The sequence below is a fragment of the Chiloscyllium plagiosum genome, unplaced genomic scaffold, assembly GCF_037043375.1.
Source record: "Chiloscyllium plagiosum isolate Xiang-an unplaced genomic scaffold, Cpla_swu_hap1 HiC_scaffold_14, whole genome shotgun sequence".
NCBI classification, from domain to species: domain Eukaryota; kingdom Metazoa; phylum Chordata; class Chondrichthyes; order Orectolobiformes; family Hemiscylliidae; genus Chiloscyllium; species Chiloscyllium plagiosum.
The window spans coordinates 21,117,659-21,141,339 of record NW_028270152.1 but is presented as its reverse complement, the minus strand read 5'-3'; the positions used below and the strand labels follow the sequence as shown (position 1 = coordinate 21,141,339).

The following is a 23,681-nucleotide window of genomic DNA, read 5'->3' as shown; positions in this document are numbered from 1 at the left end:
GGAGATGATGGTTTGGTGGTGGGGGGTGGGGTCATGGTCAAGGAGGAGGAGCTGGCGTTTGGCCTCAGCGGTGTAAAGGTCGGTGCGCCAAACTACTACCGCGCCTCCCTTGTCTGCTGGTTTGATAGTGAAGTTGGGGTTGCAACGGAGTGAGTGGAGGGCTGCGCGTTCCGAGGGTGAGAGGTTGGAGTGGGTGAGTGGGGTGGGGGAGTTCAGGTGGCGGTTGGTGTCAGTTCCTGAGGTGTCAGTGCTCAAATGGATATGACACTTGTACAATGCTGTCCTTAATATGAGTTGCTACTTTTATTGTTAAAAGTAAGAGAACCCACTTTCTGCTGTAATAATAGAAAAAGGTCAAATCGTTTGTATTTACCAGAGCAGCTGATGGCAAAAGTATGGATTTTTAAATACTGAAGCACAATGGACATATCAAATTTTGTTAAGATTCAACAATTAGTTCAGTGTTTTCCAGTTTCTATTCACGCAATGTTCTCCAGTCCACTGACTCAATCCAGGTTGGATTAATTTCTTTCATTTCTTAATTTGAGTTCCACCTCAACAGGATAATGATCGCTCACATCCAAAGCCTGATCATAAAGAGAAAAGTTTTTTTTAGATTAGATTACTTACAGTGTGGAAACAGGCCCTTCGGCCCAACAAGTCCACACCGCCCCGCCGAAGCGCAACCCACCCATACCCCTGACCTAACACTACAGGCAATTTAGCGTGGTCAATTTACCTGACCTGCACATCTTTGGACTGAGGGAGGAAACCAGAGCACCCGGAGGAAACCCACGCAGACACGGGGAGAACGTGCAAACTCCACACAGTCAGTAGCCTGAGGTGGGAATTGAACCCGGGTCTCTGGCGCTGTGAGGCAGCAGTGCTAACCACTGTGCCACCGTGCCGTCCACTATTATATGGACACTTTGTGGATTTATCATATATTTAAAAATGGCTCGAGGGTGGGTGACAGAGTTGTCCCCACACATCCACGTTTTTAGTACAAGCCCAGTTAAAACTCAACTCTCGATACTAGTTCTGGTATGACCCACCTGCTCTTCACTCAGGTGCAGTTCTTCCTGAAAGTTGAAAGGCTTGGCAGAATTTGGAACAATCTGCTTATAAAACCAATCTCCGTAAACAACAATTCTGTCAACAACAACAATAGACACAAATCAAAGACAGTGCAATAACAGTGTACAGTAAACAGAGAAATCGCTGTGGACTTGTATATATCAAGTGCAACACTGCATTGCAACAAGACTCTTTACACAGGGAAACAAAAACATATACTGTTAATGGATACAATCTATCCAAGTTTGACATATTAAAGTAGGAAATACTCATTTTGATTTAAATCTGTCATTCCACATGCATTTCACTTTCTGAACCAAACATGGCTTCATATTTTAAATGGATTTGTGATTCATCTTATTTACTTTGTTTGTCATCTCATTCCTTATGTTTCTACTGTGTTGACAGGTCTGTCATCTCTTGTGTCCCAGAGCGAGTTAAGTTTTGGCATTTGATGATGACTTAAAGCATCTTTTCCCTGTGATTGGAATGGTGATTAGCTCTTCTGGTTTCAGCCCCTTATAGAGATTTCCAAAGCAACCCATTCCGAGATATTGTCACATAACCCTGGAACACATGGGACATGAACCCAGACCTCCAGGCTCAGAGGCAGTGACACTATGACTGCATCACATGAGTTGCCAACCCTCCCCTTATATAAAGGGGGCAGTTAGGACTTTTGGAGAACAATTAATCAATCCATTTGACAGAGGTGACATCTTGGAGCAGAACTCCTGATGGGGTGAGAGTTGGTGGGGAAAGAAAAGATGACTCACATCCACAAAAAGGGACTGAAATTTAGTGAGCTGCTCTTGCACTGGCTAAAGAATAGCAATATCAGTTGAAGAGGAAGAGAAGCTGGCTGTATTCATGCGGTACGGTGACTCACTGGCTAGCACTGCTGCTTCATAGCAGCAGGGACCCGGGTTCGATTTCAGCCTCAGGTACCTGCCTGTGTGGAGCTTGCGCATGCTCCCTGTGTGTGTGTGTGTGTGGGGTTGCTCTGGTTTCCTCCAACAGTCCAAAGATGGCAGGTTAGGTGAATTGGCCAAATTAAATTGCTCATAGTGTTCAGGGATGTGTAGGTTATGGGCTGAAGGGCCTGCTTCCACACTGTAAGGATTCTATGAAGATTTTACCCAGGGTATGGTATGTATAGGCCATACAATATTAGTTTGCATTCTCACTTTTGAGTCAGAAGGGACCAAAGGGGCAATGTTTTCATGCAAAGGGTGGCGCACGTATGAAATTAACTGCCAGGGGAATGATGGAGACTGGTTCCGTTACAACATTTAAAAGGCATCTGGATGGATTTATGAATAGGAAGGATTTGGAGGGATATGGGCCAAATGCTGGCAAATAGGGCTAGATTAATTCAGGATATCTCGGTTGATATGGACGAGGGAAGGGTCTGTTTCCCTAAGATTGAAGGTGAAAGCTCATTTAAAATGTAAGCACAGAGCTTTAAATGACACTTCAGCGTAGCACTTTTGGAGCTGCTGTCTTTCAGATCAGAGCTTGAAACTCTTTCATTTCAGATAGATATTAAGACAAACGTTGTGACTCAGTTCAGGGAAGTGAGGCTTCTCCCAGTCTCCCCTCAGCAGAAGGAAGAGTAAAAGAAAATCCAGCATAGCTTGTAAAACAACAGTGGATAGATATTTGAAAAAAAAATGTTAATGGATATGGGGGAAGAAGGGGAGATGGGACTGATTCGCAAGCTCTTTTGGGTGAGACGGGATTGCATAGTTTCCTGCTGTGAGTAAAATATTATGAGTCACATTAATTATGGATTAATCTCGCATACAACATAACAGATGGCTAGCAGTGAGTGAAGTAAAGAATATCATGTGCCTGCGGTAAGTTTTATTAAAGGTACCTTTGGGAACGGAAGCCTGAATGAAGGTAGTAATATTACAGTATTCTAGCCTGAAAAGATTTTCTTAGAACAATCCGTGGAGAAAAAAAACATGAATAATGCACCAACCTGTTGCTGGCAGTAACCCTTCAATCTCCTTTTAATCAGAAACTGATGTTAGGTATAAAAAAACGTACAGGAAACAGGCTGAAGAGGTGTCTGGAGGCGTATTCACTTTGCACATGATTGCTCCTACTTCAGGTTGTCAGAAAAAGATGACATGTGGAATTCTGGGTAAACGGCTTGAAAATTAGCAGGGCTGGGGTTACCCAGAGCTACATTCACACCTCACCATGAGCAGTCAGAAATCCTACTTACCCTCTGAGTTGCAAAGCGTATGTCATATTGGGGAGGGGAGTTTAAGAAATGGGAGAGCGTAAGTTTAAAAGATGGTTAGGAGTGGGGAGCGTGGTGTTCAGTAGGAAACAGGTATTTAAGATTTTTGTTCTGACCCTGTCAGATTCCCAGGCTTGTAACCTGTGCTTTACCTGTCATAGGCCCGGTCAGTCTTTGCATTTGTGGTGGTGTCCTCATCATCTCCAATGAGCCAGTGAAAATTATTATCGGTTCTGAGTCGGATTTTTTTCATCTCGTCCTTCGACACATACCTTCCATCAGCATTAAAGTCCCCAAGTATCATAAAGTTCTGTGGACAGGGTAAAAGAGAAGTCACCTGAAGTGAGAGATGAGTAAGACTGTTTGGTATCTAACTAATTTAAACCAGTTGAACAGTTTTTGCTGTCATTGATAGATGTCATTTTACTCTGCTTGTATAAAATTCTACTCACTGTTTTAATGCAGTAACTTTTTAAACTTTAAATTGGTCAATACCTCTCCAAAAATATCATTAAGCAAGTGCCCAAATCAGCAGTCAACAACGTTGTATTTTTAGTCATGTTGGATGATAACTGTAATACTTTGCATTTATTCACTTTTTTAAACACGTGTAATTTCTTTTAATTTTTTTTCAAAGGGGTTGCTTTATTGAATCTCTCACTCAACCTATCTTAACTTTCTGTGTTAAGACTGTAGTAGGGTAGTACTGAGCCATGCAGATTAGAAAGGTACTAATTAGTTTTTACAATGGGTAAGCATTGTGTCAGAGTCATTTGCAGCAGGGTATTTGGTCCATTGAGTCTATTCCAGCTCGCTATGGAACAATTCAAACAGTTCCATGGCTCCATTCTTTTCCCAAAGCCTGCATATCTAATTGCTTCAAATTCCCCATTCAATTTTCTTCTGAAATCATTGAATGTCTCTGATTCCAACACCCTCATGTGTATTGGGTTCTGGAACATTACAATTTACTACATAAACTGTTCCTCTGCCTACCTTAAAACCTCACGGGAGCTGTTCTTTTTTTCACCTTACTCAACAAGTTCTATGATGTTAAACACTTCATTCAAAACTTCCTTGAGTTTCCTTTTATTTCAACAAAAATAACCCCAGCTTCTCCAACCTAATCCTGTAGCTAACAATCTTCATTGTTGGAATCATTCCTCTGCATCCTCTCAAGGGGCCCTCACAACCTTTCTGAAGCATGATGACCAGAACCAAAAGCAATAGTCTAGTTGTGAGCCAGGTAGAGTTTTATAAAGACTCAACATAACCTCTCGACTTTTGTAATCAATGTTTCTCTGAAGCCCAAGATCACATATGCTTTGCTAATCACTCTCTCAATAAGTGTTGTCATCTTCAAACTATATGTACATGTATCCCTTGGCCCTCTATGCTGCACAATGTTTAGAAATGTGCCAATATGACTCATTATGTATTAAGATAATTTTAAATTAATTGATTAACTGAAACTTTTCAAGCTGATCAGTTACCCAATCCTTGATTACAGCATCCAACAATTTCCTCACCACGGATATTAGACTGCAATTGTTTGATTTCCCTCTGTCACTCTTCTTAAAGAGCAGAGTGACCTGAGTTAATTTTCATTCCAAAGCTACAACTCCTGAATCCCGGGAACTTGGAAAGATTATGTGAGGCAATGTGCTCTCTTCCATCCTTTAACACCCACGGATGGTAACCATCAGCTCTTGGGAATTTGTCACTTTTCAGTTCCATTAATTTCCCAATGACTGATGATTTACTTAAGCTAAGGTGACCATAGTCACGACTTCTCCAGCATCTGCAGTCCTCACTATCTCCTAGTTGCTGGAATCTATACTCTGAAGCCTCTTCCAAGGATGCCCACCTTGAAGAAGCTTTCTTCCTCCCTCTGCGGATGAAGGGTTATGCCTGAAGTGTCGACTCTCCTGCTCCTCAGATGCTGCCTAACCTGCACCACACTTTATCGACTCTAACCATAGTCACTCCAAGCGTCAAAGAGCTCAGTTATGAAGAAATATTTGGCTGAGTTTTCTGCTTAGAATGGGAGAGGAGATATAGAGTGAGATGGAAGCAGAATACTTAAACTAACAAGGGGTAACTTTCAAACTAATCAGGACTTTTTTTCTTCAGACTGAGTGTGTTTGCATTTGTAATGGGGAGCAGTGTGTCAAAATGATTGAACTAATAGAACCTCAATCAGCTCCCAAAATATAACTAATACAAGAAGGAGGACATATGGTGCAGTACATTGCAAGGAAGGACTGCTCTAAAGCTCTCGGTTTAAGTCTGGTGGCTCAATGAATTAGCACTGAGGCCTCACAGTGCTAGGGACCCGGGTTTGATTCCATCCTCGGGCCACTGCCTGTGTGAAGTTTGCACATGCTCCCTGTGTCTGCGTGGGTTTCCTCCAGGTGCTCCAGTTTCCTCCCACTATCCAAAGATGTGCAGGTTAGCTTAAATGGCCATGCTAAATTGCCCATAGTGTTCAGGGATGTAGAGGTTAGGTGCATTAGTCAGGGGTAAATATAGAATAATAGGGTAGGAGAATGGGTTACTCTTCGGAGGGTTGGTGTGGACTTGTTGGGCCACACTGTAGGGATTCTACGATTCTAAGTTCAACTCCAGCACCTGACAGCATGAAATATGCATTTATAATGAGGCTAAACAGGGCAATTATGCATTTGTAAAATCAACCATTATCACTTCAGCATGTTGTATAGGGACAGGAGAGTCTCCTGACAGTCATGCTCAATGTGTCCCTGGAGCTAAAGCCTCAGGTGACAGACTGGTGCCTTCTAGGAAAACCTAATCAAAGAAGCAGGAGAATATGGTGTGTCTCCACATGTGCCACTTGGTATGGGAAAGCTTGAATTGTAAATGACAAGAGGATAATTGGAACCAGGTTTGACTGGTTGTCAGTTTGTAGGAGGCTGTCAGTCTTTGCAAGGAATTTGAAAACAAGCAGCAGTAACAAGGTGGGGGGAATGAAGCAAAACTGAAGAAAGCTCAAAATGAAAGGTACAGGATAAAAGAGATATAGTACAGAGAAGAAATTCCAGATTATTCAGAGGTGAGGGGGAGAAATCCAAATCAAAAGAAGCAAATAGTAAGGGCATTACAACAAAAAGCAGCAAATCCAATTTCGGGGAAGAGAGGGAAGTGATTGGGGAGAATGGAAAAATGGTAGGATGTTTACGCATCAAATTGGAATGAATAAAATTGTATTATTCATAGCCAGAAAGGGTGCATGTGACAGAATTAGAAACAAATCAATTCTGGTAAGGTGCTTTATTTTAAAAAAAAGTTCTATAAACCATATAAAGGGTGATTCTAGTTTTTAGTTGGCTATTATCATTTTCTGGACTTTCTGATGATGCAATGTATTGTCCTGAACTTCTTCTGCTTTACAATTCAAAGTGAGAGGAAAATATTGTCTTCAGAGTGAGCTAGACTTAAACTCAGGATCTGGAGGTGAAAACAAAACAAATACATTGCTGCAAAAGCTTAGCAGATCTGGCAGCGTCTGTGGAGAACTCTTTTTCCAGCAATTGCATTTTTTGTTTCTTATTAACAGCATCCGCGGTTCTTTCGGCTTTTATCTGGAAGTCTATGTCCTGGTCCCCCACTGCCAATTGTTTTCAGAGGCAAAATATAGTTCTGAGATAGAGGACTAATGTGGTTCAAAGATAGAAGGAGTTTATTTTCAGAAATCCTATTAGCAAAAATAAAAATTAATATTTTCACCGCATAAATAAACAGAACTTATGACTGATGCTGATAATTGTCTTGTAGCTGTTTCTAGACTTTTAAAGACAAGAAAAGTTAAAGTTACAAATTATAGTGAGTAACTTACGCCATTTAGTTGCATGATTTAAGCTCTGAAATGTAATAAATGTGGCATTTAACCTTCCTGCATAGTTTGCTTTCAAAAATATAAAAATGAATAAATCTGGAAACACACCTTTACTTTCCACTTCTCTTTGATCTTCAGGAAGACGTCATATAGTTCATCGATTTCTTTGACTGAATCTTCAGGGCATGTGTGTTGGGGAATGAGCACAAAGTTCTTTACAACTGAATGAATGAAAAAAAGGAAAAAGTGAGGACTGCAGATGCTGGAGATCAGAGTTGAAAAGTGTGGTTCTGGAAAAGCACAGCTGCTGAGGCAGCATCCGAAGAGCAGGAGAATCGACGTTTCAGGCATCATTCCTGATTAAGAGCTTATGCCCGAAATGTCACTTCTCCTGTTTCTTGGATGCTGCCTGACCAGCTGTGTTTTTCCAGTGTTGAAGAGTGTGGTGCTGGAAAAGCACAGCTGGTGAGGTAACACCTGAGGAGCAAGAGAATCCCAGCACCACACTTTTTGACTGTATTAAAAATAGCCAAGCTAAAGTCAGCGTGATGTAGCTCTCATCCACTTCAGAATAAAACTCCTGATTTCAACCAAATGAATCGGTAGACCTTAACAGCCAATACCACATTCCCTTTGAGCTAAATTGCACTCTAATAAGTATTTCTAATGTATTCACCAGAAAATGGCATGTGAACTGTTTAAAAGCCTCACAGAAATCCAAGCAAAGTTGAATGACAAATCTGCTGCTGAACTGCAATCTTTCATGTAAATTATACTGAAAGTTTACAGCCATTATTCAGACTTAAAGCTTTGCTGATCAACAAACTAGATCATTTGCTTTATCAGTTAATAGGAGACTTGGGCCCATGCGCCTTGTCTCTTTCCTTGCCTGTTTTTTATATTTTCCCCATCATGTACGAGAACTGTCTTTGGCATTTAATACAGAGACTTGTTTAGTAGGTGTGTGAAACACATTTAGGCCTATGATGCTGCCAATTTCTGCATGTATATTTGGCATGTATATTTTTTGTACGTGGCTGTGTTACCAATAGTCAGGAACCTGCAAATCCATTGTCAGCTTGATTGTTCGAGTGTAAACAATAGCTTTAGAACCTGAATCATTGCTTGTCTCATGTATAATTTAACATATAAATGACACCTTGCATTGTAATTATATCAGCATAAATCCTGCATTTTGAAGGTTTCACTGCATTGATCCATAGTTGCACATACATTAATGCACGCAATTATCCTCCTCCAACCCCCTGAGGGGTGACCTTATAGAGATTTATAAAATCACGAGGAGCATGGATAGGGTAAATAGACTCCCTGGGATGGGGGAGTCCAGAACTAGAGGGCATTGGTTTAGGCTGAGAGGGGAAAGATTTAAAAGGGACGTAAGAGGCAACTTTTTCATGCAGAGGTATATGAATGGAATGAGCTGCCAGAGGAAGTGGTGGAGGCAGGTACAATTACAACATTTAGAAGGCATCTGGATGGGTACATGATTAGGAAGGGTTTAGAATGATATGGGGCAAGTGCTGGCAAATGGGACTAGATTAATTTAGGTCAGCATGGACAAGTTGAAATGAAAGGTCTGTTTCCATGCTGTACATCTCTGTGCCTATGACTCTAAGCCACCCCACCCCAATGTGGTAATAATCAAAGGTAAGATATCAATCATAAGTACAACAAATTCATCATTATAATGATAACTGCAGATAATAATGTTCAGTACTGCTCTCAAAAGGTTCTTATGCAGTTCAAAGTAAACTTTTTTGTTCAGATTATAACAAGCGAAAACATTGGTATGACCAGTCTGGCCCTTTGGAGTCCATCTGTCTGTCTCTCTCTCTCTCTCTGTGCCTGATTCTGTTATCTTCATACCTGATTGTCTTTTGAATATTGCTGAAAAATGTGTTGCTGGAAAAGCGCAGCAAGTCAGGCAGCATCCAAGGAGCAGGAGAATTGACATTTTGGGCATAAGCTGAAAATGTGTTGCTGGAAAAGCGCAGCAGGTCAGGCAGCATCCAGGGAACAGGAGAATCGACGTTTCGGGCATAAGCCCTTCTTCAGGAAGTGTCTTTTGAATATTCCCAATATCTGCATTGGGACAGTCCTGTCCAGTAAATCCCTTTGAAGTCACCAACATGCACTTTATGTTGTATAGAAGGGAGTTTGTGAACCATTAAAACCACATTGTTTGTTTATTTACATGAAAGAGTAACCTGTTTTTTTCCAGTGTTTGAGGGAAAGTTTTAAAAATTAATTCACAAGATGAGGGTGTCACTGGGTACACAAGCATTTATTGCCCATCCCTAATTGTCCAGAGGGCAGTTAAGAGTCAACCACATTGCTGTGGGTCTAAAGTCACATGTAGGCCAGACCAGGTAGGAATGACAGCTTCCTTCCATAAAGGACATTAGTGAACCAGATGGGTTTGCCAAGAATAGCTTTGTGATCACCATTAGACTCTTAATTTCAGATTTTTATTGGATTACAGAAACTACCATAGCAGGACTTGAACCCAGGTCCCCAGAACACTTGGATTCCATTGGTTAGCAATAATACCACTAGGCCATAGCCTCCCCATATTTGATGTCACCATCTGTTCCTTTCCCTCACTGTTGAACTCCAGCCATCAACCTGGTTAGGGACTGACAAATCCCATCCACAGTTTTGAGACAGTTCTGGCTCAAAAGGATACACTTTGCATTTTCTGAGCTGTTTGAGAAAGTTTTACACCAAACATAAAATCTTTTAAAATATGTTTCTCTTTTACTTTGTTTTCTTCCCATTCCCCAGGCATACGACTATCATGTTATTTTCGATTCAGCTAGTAATATTAATGCAACAAGGTGTGTGAGAAGGGTGTTTTGCCATTTTTGACGTATCTTATCCTTCACTTTAGTGGGCTCCATCGCGTTGGACTATATTACCAAGATCACATGCAAAGACACGGGAATAGTTTAACTGCAACGGGTTCCCAGTCCTGGCGATGGAACAGTGAAGAACTATACCTGTGGTTCGAGATTTGAACTGAATCACGAATGGTTCCCTGGAGAAAGCATCCTCATCACCCAGCTGCATGTCTTCATATTGAAAAACTCGTTTCACTTCCACAATATCATCACTATATGGAGAATATATGAATTGGTTAGGTGGAATAAACAGAACAGGACCAAGTCTACCAGATTCAAGTTTGATCATTGGATTGGGGGATCTCAGCTGGTGCAGTTGTAGATATGCTATAATTTGGCTTAGTACCTCTTGTTAGAAATTTGTCTTTACAAACATTGGTTTATTCACTCGTTGGAAGGCTCTTGGGTCTCACAGTGGTACAATTGCCTGATAGGTTTTGTTTTCCTTCTGGAAGTCCATTTTGAATGTCACATTTATTTTTAAACAAATGACTGGCCTGACAATCTTTTAAAGAATATATTCCTTCAAGTAGTGTGAATTAGGGACAACCTCCCTCTTCCTACAAGAGACAAATCAGGAATGCATAATTCTGAATTGCTACACCGTTTAGTTCATAACCACTGACATTAATTTTGTGCTCAATGTTAGAAGTGTATTTGAACAGTTATTTTGAACAATGTATTTGAATTAAAATGCAGATTAATGGCTTGAATAAATGTATGCATTTTTCTTGCTCATTTGTTTCACTCTAGGATGTGGTCATCAACATTGATTTCATTAGTTTTCAATTGGCATATTCCTTTACGCTGCTTTAGCATTCTAATCTTTCTTCACAAATCTGATTATTCTACTTGTTAAAGTGCAGGGCAATATAATGGAATAAATTAGCATTGCTTCATCTGCTGTGCAATGACAGGTCCAATGACAGAAATGCTCAAAATTCTGGTTGCTGAAAGAATCCAAGCAATTTAACAGACCAAAATAACATTGGTCTTTGGATATCTTTCAGACTCAGGACTTGTAGGCAGCCATTCTGAACTCTGAATGGAGAACCATAATCTGATTTTCTATGTGCTTCAAAAATCACAATGAGACATGGAATAGTGACTCTAGTCACTGTAGATTTGGGCAAGCAAACTATAGGAAATTGGAAGAAATTATCAATTAGGAGACAATATGGAACAAGGTATCTTTCAGATACAACAGATATAGGAAAACCAATGGCAACTGTCCATTATGTACCTTGTCTGCTTTTACTTTCTCTTGGATAATGGACAGGTAAACTAGGGTGGTATCCACTGGAAAGAGGATACAGACAGTTTAGCACCTTGCCAAAAGTAAACATCATCACCTCCCCCACCATACCAAATAACAACATACACTGAAAGATACACATTATCTACCATGACTGATATATAGAAATAGCATTCTGGATCAGTGGTGCTGGAAGAGCACAGCAATTCAGGCAGCATCCGAGGAGCTTCGAAATCGACATTTCGGGCAAAAGCCCTTCATCAGGAATAATGAAGGGCTTTTGCCCGAAACGTCGATTTCGAAGCTCCTCGGATGCTGCCTGAATTGCTGTGCTCTTCCAGCACCACTGATCCAGAATCTGGTTTCCAGCATCTGCAGTCATTGTTTTTACCTTATAGAAATAGCATTGCATCTGGAGGTATCTGGTATTTAATTGAACAAAGTAACTGGCCTCTCAGTCTTTTCATCTTGCACTCATCAGGACAGATGCAAGAATGTCAAATTTCAAAGGGAGTAATAATTTTTACACTATGAGAAACAGGGTGCTGGTTGACTAACAAATAGATTGCAATTGGTTGTGGTCCATGCATTCTCATGGGGAATGCACCAGGAAATTATTAACACACCCCACTTTGTTTAAATTTAAAAAGTCAACTCTAGATGGTTGAGATGTGCCATGGTCAATGTACCAGGAAACAGTGCCCTCCAAGCTCTCGTTTAATTGAAAAGAGGCAATGCCTTTTTTTCTGCAGAGGACTAGGCTCTGTGTAAGGATAGGTATGGCTTCTAGCAAGTGTAAGGATGCCATATTGTGAACGCAATTGATAATCTTAAACACATGTAAGTGTAGTTATTACACACCCAGATTTTTCAGTTCATGCTACATTGTCATAGAATTATATCTGATGTTCAACACAATGTTCTGAGTTTTGAAAGCAAAGGCTGATTGAGTAAGATAGACAGCAGCCTGTCTTTTGCAAACAGCTGAAGGAATACAATGCTTGACAAGATCTACATGCAGGTCATTGAAATGTATGGTCTAGATACCTAGCATCACACTGGCTCTGAAATTCATGGACCATGTTACTCATTTGTGTGATAGGTAGAACTATCTGTTTGGCTTGACAACACGACCCTGTTAATGGGGAAGACCACTTCTGATACTTTAAAATAGTAACAGAGTAAATACTTAGCTTCACCTTTTGCTCACGGTTTTGGGATCTGTTACCTTGGCAGAATAACTTGGGGTAGAGTTGGCATTTTTCAGGACTAAAAATGGTGGCCCTAAGCCCATTCATGAATTTGTGCACTATATCACAAGCAATGACTAGATAGCCATTATCCCACAAGACTTGTTTAAAGCATGCTATTACAGCAACTAGCTTGAACAGTCTGCAATGGCTCAAAACCTATTTACAAGATTGTCATTATGACCAATCTTATAGAGCATGGCACTGTGAGAAGTCTAATGCCTATATTGACCCCTAGGGTAGGCATGTGGTTGACGTAGTCAAGAACCCATTAGCAGATTAATCAATCAGTACGTCAAGGAGAGAGCATACATCAGACAGCTCCATTCCAAAGGTAAATTTGAATGCAGGATGAGCCCCATGAAGTTGTGTAAGGAACATTTTACATACACCTGCAGATTCAAATAAAGCAAATTTATTATCAGCATGTGAGAGGTAGCGAAGTGTCATTTCATCAAAAAAATATTTATTGTGGAAATCGACAAACGTGTTAACGAGAGCTAGGCAGAGAGAGAGCCCATGGCAACCGTATCTGTCTAGGAGATTAAACTTGCACGCAGTTGCAAGAGTAGCTATGCTCATAGGTACAATCAATATAGATTCAAATAAATGGTAGCTTACCTAGATCACCACAATATAGTGACATAGCTCACCATTTCCATACAATAGTGAATAATCTCACAATGTCAGCAGTACTATCAAACAATTATAGCTATCACTTTACAACTGGACAGCTAATAATGGCTTCTCTTACCTTACTCTATCAATCCGAAAAGCATATTTTGATCCTGAGAAGGAACAATATAATTTGTATAAATTTATGGGTACACTCATGGGTGACAAATGGCTGATAGGACAAGAAGAACTACCAGCATCTGTGAAACCAAGCTGCAGTGCCTTTACAGAGAAAAGAGAAACAAATGGCATGGGAAGATGTGTTGAGATAATTTTTAGACAAGATATGATAAATGTCTATGGTTGCCTTATATTCCAAAAAGTCATAATGGCTGTCAACATTAGTGAGCACTCAGATTTCATTTTTACTGTTGATATTCTTCTGCCAATGTTCTTTGCAGAATATCTGTAATGTCAAAATTGTGCTGGTAATAGGATTTCACAGTAAGCAATTGCAAGTTTATTTCAGGCATAAATCTTTATTTCCTAAACACTATTATCATCATGTATCAGTGAGACAGAAGACAATGACAGTTGGCAATTTCATTTGCAGCTGCTATTGGCACAAAAAAGATCCAAGGACTGAAGATGATATTTAGGGTTCTTTCTTTCTCAGTCTCTTTCTATCTTCCTCCTTCTCTCTCTCTCTCTCTCTCTCATTTTCTCTCTCTCTTTCTCTCTATTTATCTCTCTATTATCTATCTATTTATATGTCGGGTGGCACGGTGACTCAGTGGTTCGCACTGCTGCCTCACAATGCCAGGGACCCAGATTCGATTCTAGCCTCGGGAGACTGTCTATGTGGAGTTTGCATATTCTCCCCATGACTGCGTGGGTTAGCTCTGGGTGCTCCAGTTTCCTCCCACAATCCAAAGATATGCAGGTTAGGTGAATTGGCCATGCTAAATTGCCCGTAGTGTTAGGTGCATTAGTCAGGGGCATATGTGAGGAATGGGTCTGGGTGTGTTACTCTTCAGAGGGTCGGTATGGACTTGTTGGGCCGAAGGGCCTGTCTCCATACTGTAGTTAATCTAATCTAATCATGTCAATAGAAAAATGCTCATTGTTAGGTAGTGCAGAAATGTTGTGCAATAAGCAGACATGAAGTAGTGTCATAAAAGCCATAGAGAAGGGTTTAATTTGGCTCCATTGAGTAGAGACTGTGTCTCGCACTCCGTGAAATACATCTTAACTGTTTCTGAATGGAGTTAGTGTCAGGGAATCTGAGGGTATAATATAACAATTTGCAAGAGAAAAATTAGAAAAAGGACAAAGTATTAAAAAGGTTTATAAATTGTAAACTTTGACTGACTCTATTAAACACCTTATATCTGCACGCACTGCCTGTCACCATGCTCCATTGTAAATTCCTACCCTTGTCGTTATAATAGAAATGTCCTTTGTTAAATTTGATATGCATCAACAACCTATTTGTTATGTGGAAATGCCACATAAATTGAGAATGGAAATTAAAGAATCATTAGTAACCTGTAACTAACCTGTAACTTTAAATTAGGAGGCAATTAGTTCCCCTTCCAACTCTGCTTCACCTGAAAACAACAGTTTTAATTCCCCTTCTGCAGTGCCACAAGAAAGCAAATGTTACCAATTTAAAAAGCCAGCAATTAATGTTTCATGTGCAATTATCGCTATCAGTGCACTGTACGTAAAAATTCCCATTAATCACATTTCAGACTTTCTCAACAATGTCTCTAGCTATGGCTAGTAAAAATGTGCATTGAATAACTTAAGATATAGATATAGGCCAGATCACTCTGAGAACACCTACATATCTTTTGAAGATACAGGGAACACTGACTTTCTAATGATGTTTACAACATGTATTCACAAAGACTTGCCACAGGAGAATGTAACCGATATCATAGGCTCTATTTTGGAAGTAAAGTTCCCCAGAACAGCAGGTATATTACTCTGACAGCTGCAACATGGATCTGCCAAACAGGAACAAGATTCAAGCTTTAGATAGGTAAATCTGCAAAGACATGGAATAATGACGTTTGTCTGTTTTGTTTCAAGACACCTCTTTTGTTGTTTTATTTCAATTGATTATTTTTCTATGGTATTTGATGCTTGTGATTCATGTGCCTCGCTTTTTGTAGGAGTAGATGTTTTGGGACACAGAACACCTGCATGCTCTGAGCTTGTCTCAACAGTTTTACAACAACTATACCCATTCTGTTGGCACTATCACACATGGCAGAAATCAAAGGTGTCCATCCTGTTGCCTTAGATTACCTGGCTATCTAACCCTTAAAAGAAAGAACTTGCATCTTGTATATAGACTCCTTCACAATCTCTCAAAACTTTCTACAGTCAACAAAATGCTTTTTGAACTGATGTGATGCAGGAATATGTGGCAAGCAATTTGCTCACAAGGTCCCAGGAACAGTAATATTATAGTGACTGGAAAATCAGTCTTACCAATGTTGGGTTGAGGGATGAAAATTGAGACTCCTGCTGCTGAGCAGAATGTTGCTGACCCTGCGGAACTGGATCTTTTATTGGGACGTGAGCCCACATTGTCTGTCTCAGATAGTGCCCCCGAGACATGCCCAAACAATATAGCCCTACTGGTGTCTTTATTTCTTATTTGGAGTTGGGGGGAGAGGGGGTTGCTGTCCTATTTTTTTTGTGGATCTGCAACTTTGGAAGCAACAATGTTAAGTGTATTTACCTGCCTGTTTGTAAATCCTAGGCCACTCCACCAATATGTGTCATTGTTAAGAATTTGAAGTATTTGCAAATTAATAACAATATTAATTTAAACTTTCAAAACTCCAAGGCCCCACACACAGCCAGAGCCAGACAGAAACATGGATATCCTGGATTAACATACCTAAGAGTGTGAGCACTGAGGTCAGCAACGTATTACAGCTAGTTCTAAATCTTCTTGAATCTATATAAGTAATGTAATGAGCAGCTAATGTAGACAATTTAGCTCAATTACGGCATCCCTATTTTGTAATAATCATAATGGAAGCCTAGCCATCTGCCTACTCTAGTCATTAGATGTCAATTTCTCCACTGAACCTGGTAACTATTCTCATCTGTTTCAAACCTGCCCTGAGTGATTGATTTTCAACTTGCTCTATGACTCATTAAGATCTAAATGGAGTGTGATAGCTCAAGAGATGGAAAACTTGATTTGTGTTTAGGGGATATACCATCTTCAGCAGCAAAGCTTTAACAGCCTGGTCAGAGTTCTTAACCATCTCCAACAGTGAAGAGAGTCTGGTGAGTCACACTGGCTCTGTCAGAATTGTAATCTTAGTCAGAAGAATCCTAATTGACTTCCTCACCAGACATCTGGTTGTGTCCAACAGTAGGGACACGGCCTCACTGGTTCCAGCAGCTAAGCAATGCATTTCTGATAAGGATTGGGAGTAGCATTCCAGTATGGACATGGCAGCACGGTGGCTCAGTGGTTAGCGCTGCTGCCTCACAGCACCAGGGACCCGGGTTTGATTCGGGCGGCAGTCTGTGTGGAGTTTACACATTCTCCCTGTGTCTGCGTGGGTTTCCTCCAGGTACTCTGGCTTCCGCCCACAGTCCAAAGATGTGCAGGTTAGGTGAATTGGCCGTGCTAAATTGTCCATAGTGTTAGGTGCATTAGTCAGAGGGAAATGGGTCTGGCTGGGTTACTCTTCAGAGAGTTGGTGTGGACTTGTTGGGCCAAAGGGCCTGTTCCCACACTGTAGGGAATCTAATCTTTTAATAAAACATTGCAACCTCTTCTTTCTGGAATGCTTGGGAGCAAGTATTTTTTTTCCTTGCATTTCTGAGTTTCTGGATCATAGAATGACAATAGAATAGGTAAAAACAATGACTGCAGATGCTAGAAACCAGATTCTGGATGAGAGTGGTGCTGGAAAACGTCGATTTTTCTGCTCCTAGGATGCTGCCTGAACTACTGTGCTTTTCCAGCACCACTCTCATCCAGAATGACATTAGAATGCCTAACTGCAAACATATAAATCAGAAGATGCCACTACAGCTATAAATATTTACCAGAAATTGTTAGCATTTTAACATTGTAATGAATACCTGCTCCAAAATTGTACTTTCAAAAGCACCACAGGAAGAAGCAATCAAACATTCATCATCTTTAGTAAGCCCATGCTTCAGCAATTTGATTCAGCACCTGAACAGTTGTTTGTGAATTGCTGGGTATGCTCGAAATATTTCTGGACAATTGGTGTTTCAGACATTGGAGTACTTGATATGTGAGGTCACAATGTAATTAGTTATATTTTCTAGGCTACTATGAGATTACAGGTATATGATTTTATCTTCACACATTGCAGCTCAGACTCATGAGAACTACCTCATTGACATGCTGCTTTGTACAGCTAGAATTCTTATGAAGCCTAATGTCCCACAGAAAGAGCTGGCTTGTGCATTTCAAAATGGTTTATATGCACATGATACTACCATTTGCATGCTGTTTTTTTCAAATTCATTCATGTGGGCATGACTGGCTAAACTAGCATTTGTTTCCTATTCCCAACTGCTCTTGAGAAGGTGGTGGTGGGCTTCCTTCTTAAACAGCTGTAGTCCTGTAGTGTAGGTGCATTAGGGAGGGGGTTCCCTAACTTTGACCCAGCAGCACTGAAGGAACAGTGACATATTTTGAAATCAGGATGGCGTGAATCTGGAATGGGAACATGTAGGTTTTGTTGTTCCCATATATCTATTACTTTTGTCCTAAGTAGTGACAGTTGAGGGTTTAGAAGGTGCTGTCTGAGGGGTCCTTGATGAGTTGTTGCAGTCATGACTACCACTGTGCGTCAGTAATGGAGGGAGTAAATGTCAAAGATGTTACTGCAAAGCTGACAGAAAGGATTTCATGTGCTGATATTATGACACAATTTTGTGACAGCACCAATGAAATGTACTTCCCACCATCACCCCAGGATCTGTTTATTACCTGAAAACTATCAGAAATAGCCAGCTTAAGAATGGATCTTTTGCACTGACCCGGCTACTGACAACAATGAGAATCGTGATACATGAACCAACATCTGAGGAGCGGTGTTAAAGCAGCTCCTTCCCCATTTCATTCTAATAGCATATAATGTGTTGCATTCTGAAACAAAGTGACTGTGAAACAAGATATGCTCCTCATATTTGTTAGGCAAAAGTGGGTACTGCAGATGCTGGAAATTAGAGTCAAGATTAGAGTAGTGCTGGAAAAGCACAGCAGGTCAGGCAGCATCCGAGGAGCAGGAAAATTGACGTTTCGAACAAAAGCCCTTCATCCGGAAACCATATCTGGTTCATGTCCCATACCCCATATCACCTGAAAACCAATGCTCAGGAAAGCCCTTCCTGATGAAGGGCTTTTGCCCAAAACGTCAATTTTCCTGTTCCTCGGATGCTGCCTGACCTGCTGTGCTTTTCCAGCTCTCTTCATATTTGCTATTGATTCTTGACCATTCGCTTGAATTAGTCTCCAGAAAGCATTTGCCAGCAAGACATAGAGAAGATGGGTGTCCTCTGAGACCCAACTCCTGCCCTTAGTTCCAAAGCCCCTGAATCTTCTCTCCGTGACCCTCAATCTTATAATCCCAACACACCTTGCCAGAGAGTCATTTGAACTTTCACCTTTTATGATCCTGGGAGTCAGTCTGCTGATTCCCAGGATCCCTGGGAGTTCCCTTGCTGACTATCCAGCTGAAAGAGAAGGCTCCCATCTCTATAATAAGATTCCACCCAATGGTTTTTTATTCTTTTCAAATTGGTGTGCATTTTAAGAAAACCCTTGTTGCAATTATTGGGTGAAACTCCCACCGGAAGGGAACAGGTTATAGCACTGCTGCCTCACAGCGCCAGAGACCCGGGTTCAATTCCCGCCTCAGGCGACTGACTGTGTGGAGTTTGCACGTTCTCCCCGTGTCTGCGTGGGTTTCCTCCGGGTGCTCCGGTTTCCTCCCACATCACAAAGATGTGCAGGGTCAGGTGAATTGGCCATACTAAAAAATTGCCCATAGTGCTAGGTAAGGGGTAAATGTAGGGGTATGGGTGGGTTTTGCTTCGGCGGGTCGGTGTGGACTTGTTGGGCCGAAGGGCCTGTTTCCACACTGTAATCTAATCTAATCTAAAAAAAATCCAAATATGAAAAATTAGCAACCTTTTGAGGCAAACTGGAAATATGTGTAGACACTGAACTTTCAACCTTGAAAAAACAAGCAAAAATTCAACTCTCTGCTTGAGTTTGTCAAATCCCCATTTTTGACATACTTTTGTGTTCTTTGATCTTTGCTTATTTACTCACCGATAAACAAAGAGGTACTGCTCCTTGTAACTTGCTCGTCCCAGGGGTTTGCTTATTACGAAGGAGTAATGGTTTACAGCTTGTCTGCAGTTGTGGAAAAGAAAAAGAAAGGTAAGTGCAGAGAATCAACAAGCAGCTATCTTCCGTCCTATAGATTGAAATTCTCAAGTCTGGATTTTATTGGGGAACAGATTCCTGATCCTCCATCACAAGTCAAAAGTCTGCAGATAATATGTTCGGAGTCACCTTGATAAGTTAACACTGGGACTTTCATTCCCAACAAGGAGAATGTCCCAATTTAGAAAGCTTGAGCATCCCAGCCGACAGTTCAGGCATAAACCCTTCATCAGAAAGCCCTTTCCTGATGCAGGGCTTCTGCCCGAAACATCGATTCTCCTGCTCCTTGGGTGCTGCCTGACCTGCTGTGCTTTTCCAGTGCTGCACTCTTGACTCTGATCTCCAGCATCTGCAGTGCTCACCTTCTCCGCCCTGATAAATGGGATGGTAGACTTTGCCATATGAAGAAAGGTTGTATAGCTTAGATGATAGCTTAGATGATTGAGAAATGATCCTTATAAAACATATGCGGAATGGATGTTTCTTCTTTAGAATCACATTACGGAAACAAACCCTTCGGTCCAACCAGTCCATGCTGAACATAATCCAAGCTAAACTAGTTCCACCTGTGTACTCCTGGCCCATATCGCTCCATACCTTTCCAATTCATGTCCTTATCTGAGTGTCTTTCAAATGCTGTAACTGTGCCCATCTCTGCCACTTCCTCAGGAAGTTTATACCACATGCAAACCAACGTCTGTGTAAAATAATTACTCCATGGAGACATTTATTTTCTGTGTGGGTAAGCAGTCTGCAGAATTCTCACACCCAAACAAGGTTGCAGCAGTGTCGCTGGATACTTTTAAGGCTGAGTGAGTTAGTAAGAAAGTCAAAGTGTCTCTGAAGTAGACAGGAAAATGAAGGCCACAATCAGATTATCCATGATCTTACCAAATGGTGGAGTGAAAACAAGGCTGGATGGCCTACTCCTACTCCTAAATCGTACGTTTAAACGTGGTGAGGACCAGAGAAAAGATTAACAGGAAATTTGTACAGTGAGGCCTACAGCTGCCTCACAGCCCAACTAGAAAGTTACACTTTTTGTGCTGCCATTTGCTGCTTCCTGACAATACTTTATATGCAAATTCAATCAGGAAGTTGCACAGGCTTTTGTTGAATTTCCATTGTGTACACCTGTATTCACATAGCAACCATTGTGAATTACAGAATTATTTTGGTTCAAAATGAGGCCATTGGTCTATTGTCTCTACACTGACCATCTCAACACTTTGACTAAGTGCCAATCTTTTCCCTGCAGTGATCTGCGTCTGCCACCCATCTGTCCACTACAATATCATTGCCATTTTGAAGTTCTGCACAGTTTATAATTCTCCCAACTTCTGTTAATGTGAAAACTTTGAAGTTGTCCTTTACACATCAAAATCCTGAATAAAGAGACCTTGGAGTCCAGGTTCATAGCTCTTGAAAATAGAGTCAAGGGTAGATAGGATAGTGAAGAAGCATTTGGTATGCTTTCCTTTATTGGTCAATGTACTGAGTACTGGAGATGGGAGGTCATGTTGCGGCTATACAGGACATTGGTTAGGCCACTTTTGGAATATTGTGTGCAACTCTGGACTCCATCCTATCAGAAGTATGTTGTGACACTTGAATAGGTTCAGAAAAGATCTACAAGGATGTTGCCAGGGTTGAAGGGTTTGAGCTATAGGGAGAGGTTGAATAGGCTGGGGATGTTTTCCCTGGAGCGTCGGAGGCTGGGGGGTGATCTTATAGAGTTTTATAAAATCATAACGGGCATGGACAGGAAAAATAGCCAATGTCTTTTCCCTGGGGTAGGGGAGTCCAGAATTTGAGGGCATAGATTTAGGGTGAGAGGGGAAAAATATAAAAGAGACCTAAGGGACAACTTTTTCATGCAAAGGGTGGTACATGTATGGAATGAGCTGCCAGAGGAAGTGATGGAGGCTAGTACAATTGCAACACTTAAAAGGCATCTGGATGGGTATATGAATAGGAAGGGTTTGGAGGGATATGGGCCGGATGCTGGCAGGTGGGACTAGATTAGGTTGGGATATCTGGTCGGCATGGACGAGTTGGACCGAAGGATCTGTTTCCATGTTGTACATCTCTATGACTCTATTTTCATGTATCAGGAAGAACAACACTAATCGCTAGAAACTCGACTGCAAACCTTCTTTCAGTCTGAAGAATACCAACCAACCATTACTCACTGTTTTCTATTCCTCAACTAATTTGATATCCACATTTCTAGACCAAGAAGTCACAGATTTAATGTAGTTTCCTAATGAAGCAATGATGACATCTTTCCACACAGCAAGTGGTTGGGATCTGAATTACATTTCTGACAGTGTGATGCAACCAGGTTTAATTGTGACACTCGAGTGAATTACATTATAACCTGAAAGGGAAAAATATGCAGCACTATGGGGAGAAGGTGAGGGAGTGGCACTCCTTTGGTGAATCAACACAGATACAATGCGCCAAATGATCTCCTTCTGTGCTATAGCAATTCTGGGATCCTCTGGTAGGTATGTCCCCACAAGCAGCAATGAGATAAATGAGGAGATAAATTAGTTTGCTGGTCATGGTTGAGGTTTAGAGACTGACCAAGACATTGAAATAACATTTTTGCTTTACTTCAGATAGCACCACATTGTCACAAAAATCAGCTGCTTGGAAGTAAGATCTTAACCAATTGAGATACACGAGCAAATATTATGGGAATGGGAAGTGATAGAGTCAAAGGAAATAGCCTTAACAAATTTTCTTTAAAAATTCTACAAGTTTAGTCTTTTCGAATCATCATGAATACATATCATTTTCCCTACCCTGGCATTTGCCCAGCACCTTGACTCCACCTGCAACAGTTGACAACACTGTTCCATGCCAATCCAGCACTCAGTTGCTGCCTCATGTCAAGACATGAACATATCATCTGGACCCAAGACTTTCGGTCAGTAGACTAGATTAGATTCCCTACAGTGTGGAAACAGGCCCTTCGGCCCAACAAGTTCACACTGACCCTCCGAAGAGCAACCCACCCAGACCCTTTCCCCTACATTTACTCCTGACTAATCCACCTAATACTATGGGCAATTTAGCATGGCCAATTCACCTAACCTGCACATCTTTGGACTGTGGGAGGAAACCAGAGCACCCAGAGGAAACCCACGCAGACATGGGGAGAACGTGCAAACTCCACACAGACAGTTGCCCGAAACTTGGCAGGTTTTCATGTTATTAGGTTTAAATGAGATAGGTGAACATGCAAAATCCCAAGACAGTATCTGGAGGTGAAGAAGAGGTTCTCCTGGTTAGGAGGCTGAATGTTTCTGCAACAATCAGCCACACAAAAAGCAAAACAAATGGCCATTCGTCCCAATGCTAATCGTACTATGCAGGAAGTGGCTGTGTCACACATGACAACTAAGTAGTTTGCTAGACTGCTTCAGAAGACAATTAAGATTGAAGCTTGTAGATTGGCCTAGAGTCCAATGTGAATGGAACTAGTTAGGAGTGACAGCCTCTCTGCTCAAAGACAGGATGAATCAGTTATGTTTTCATAGCAATTACCAGCCATGTTATGTTCAATTTCACCACTTGGCATAATGACCTTTGAACTCCTGATTTCTTGGTGACTAGCCAAGCACCACTATCACCAGACTACCTCACATCAGCAGGTTGACTAATTGATTGCACTTACCTATTCAGCTCTTCCATCAGCCTTTTTGTGGCTTTTTCTGACTTGTCAGTGACTTCCATGATCAGGGTGATGTCATAACGTAACAAAATCTAAGCAAATGAAACAATTAAATGATGTTGTCATGTAGGACAGGCTCACACATTGAAATAAATCTTTAAAACTTTCCTTGTGAAAAGTTGCTCGATTTAAAGCAAGATCTTATGAAGGGAATATTCACTGGATCTTGGTACTTCTGATTAAATACATTTCAAATCTAAAGGTCCTTTGATTTCTAGTCAATAATCAATCAATCTCTA

General features: G+C 41.0%; 1 protein-coding gene and 1 long non-coding RNA gene across 2 annotated transcripts in view; one reads left to right on the top strand and one right to left on the bottom strand.

The window, feature by feature from the left end:
• Positions 1 to 279: 279 nt before the first annotated feature.
• The window catches only part of LOC122559192 (deoxyribonuclease gamma), a 34,999-nt gene continuing 11,597 nt past the window's right edge, over positions 280 to 23,681 (bottom strand). Inside the window, exons 4-10 of the mRNA XM_043708574.2 lie at positions 23,386 to 23,474; positions 19,584 to 19,667; positions 10,208 to 10,320; positions 7,296 to 7,408; positions 3,484 to 3,641; positions 1,056 to 1,152; positions 280 to 587 (exon numbers count right to left, since the gene is read on the bottom strand). Coding sequence (XP_043564509.2) covers positions 522 to 587; positions 1,056 to 1,152; positions 3,484 to 3,641; positions 7,296 to 7,408; positions 10,208 to 10,320; positions 19,584 to 19,667; positions 23,386 to 23,474 — 720 coding nt within the window. The 3' untranslated portion in view covers positions 280 to 521. The remainder of the gene's footprint in view (positions 588 to 1,055; positions 1,153 to 3,483; positions 3,642 to 7,295; positions 7,409 to 10,207; positions 10,321 to 19,583; positions 19,668 to 23,385; positions 23,475 to 23,681) is intronic.
• Positions 3,589 to 10,325, top strand: LOC148147930 (uncharacterized). Its single transcript, XR_015759265.1, has 2 exons — positions 3,589 to 3,684; positions 10,099 to 10,325. It is a non-coding gene; the product is annotated as an uncharacterized LOC148147930 (long non-coding RNA).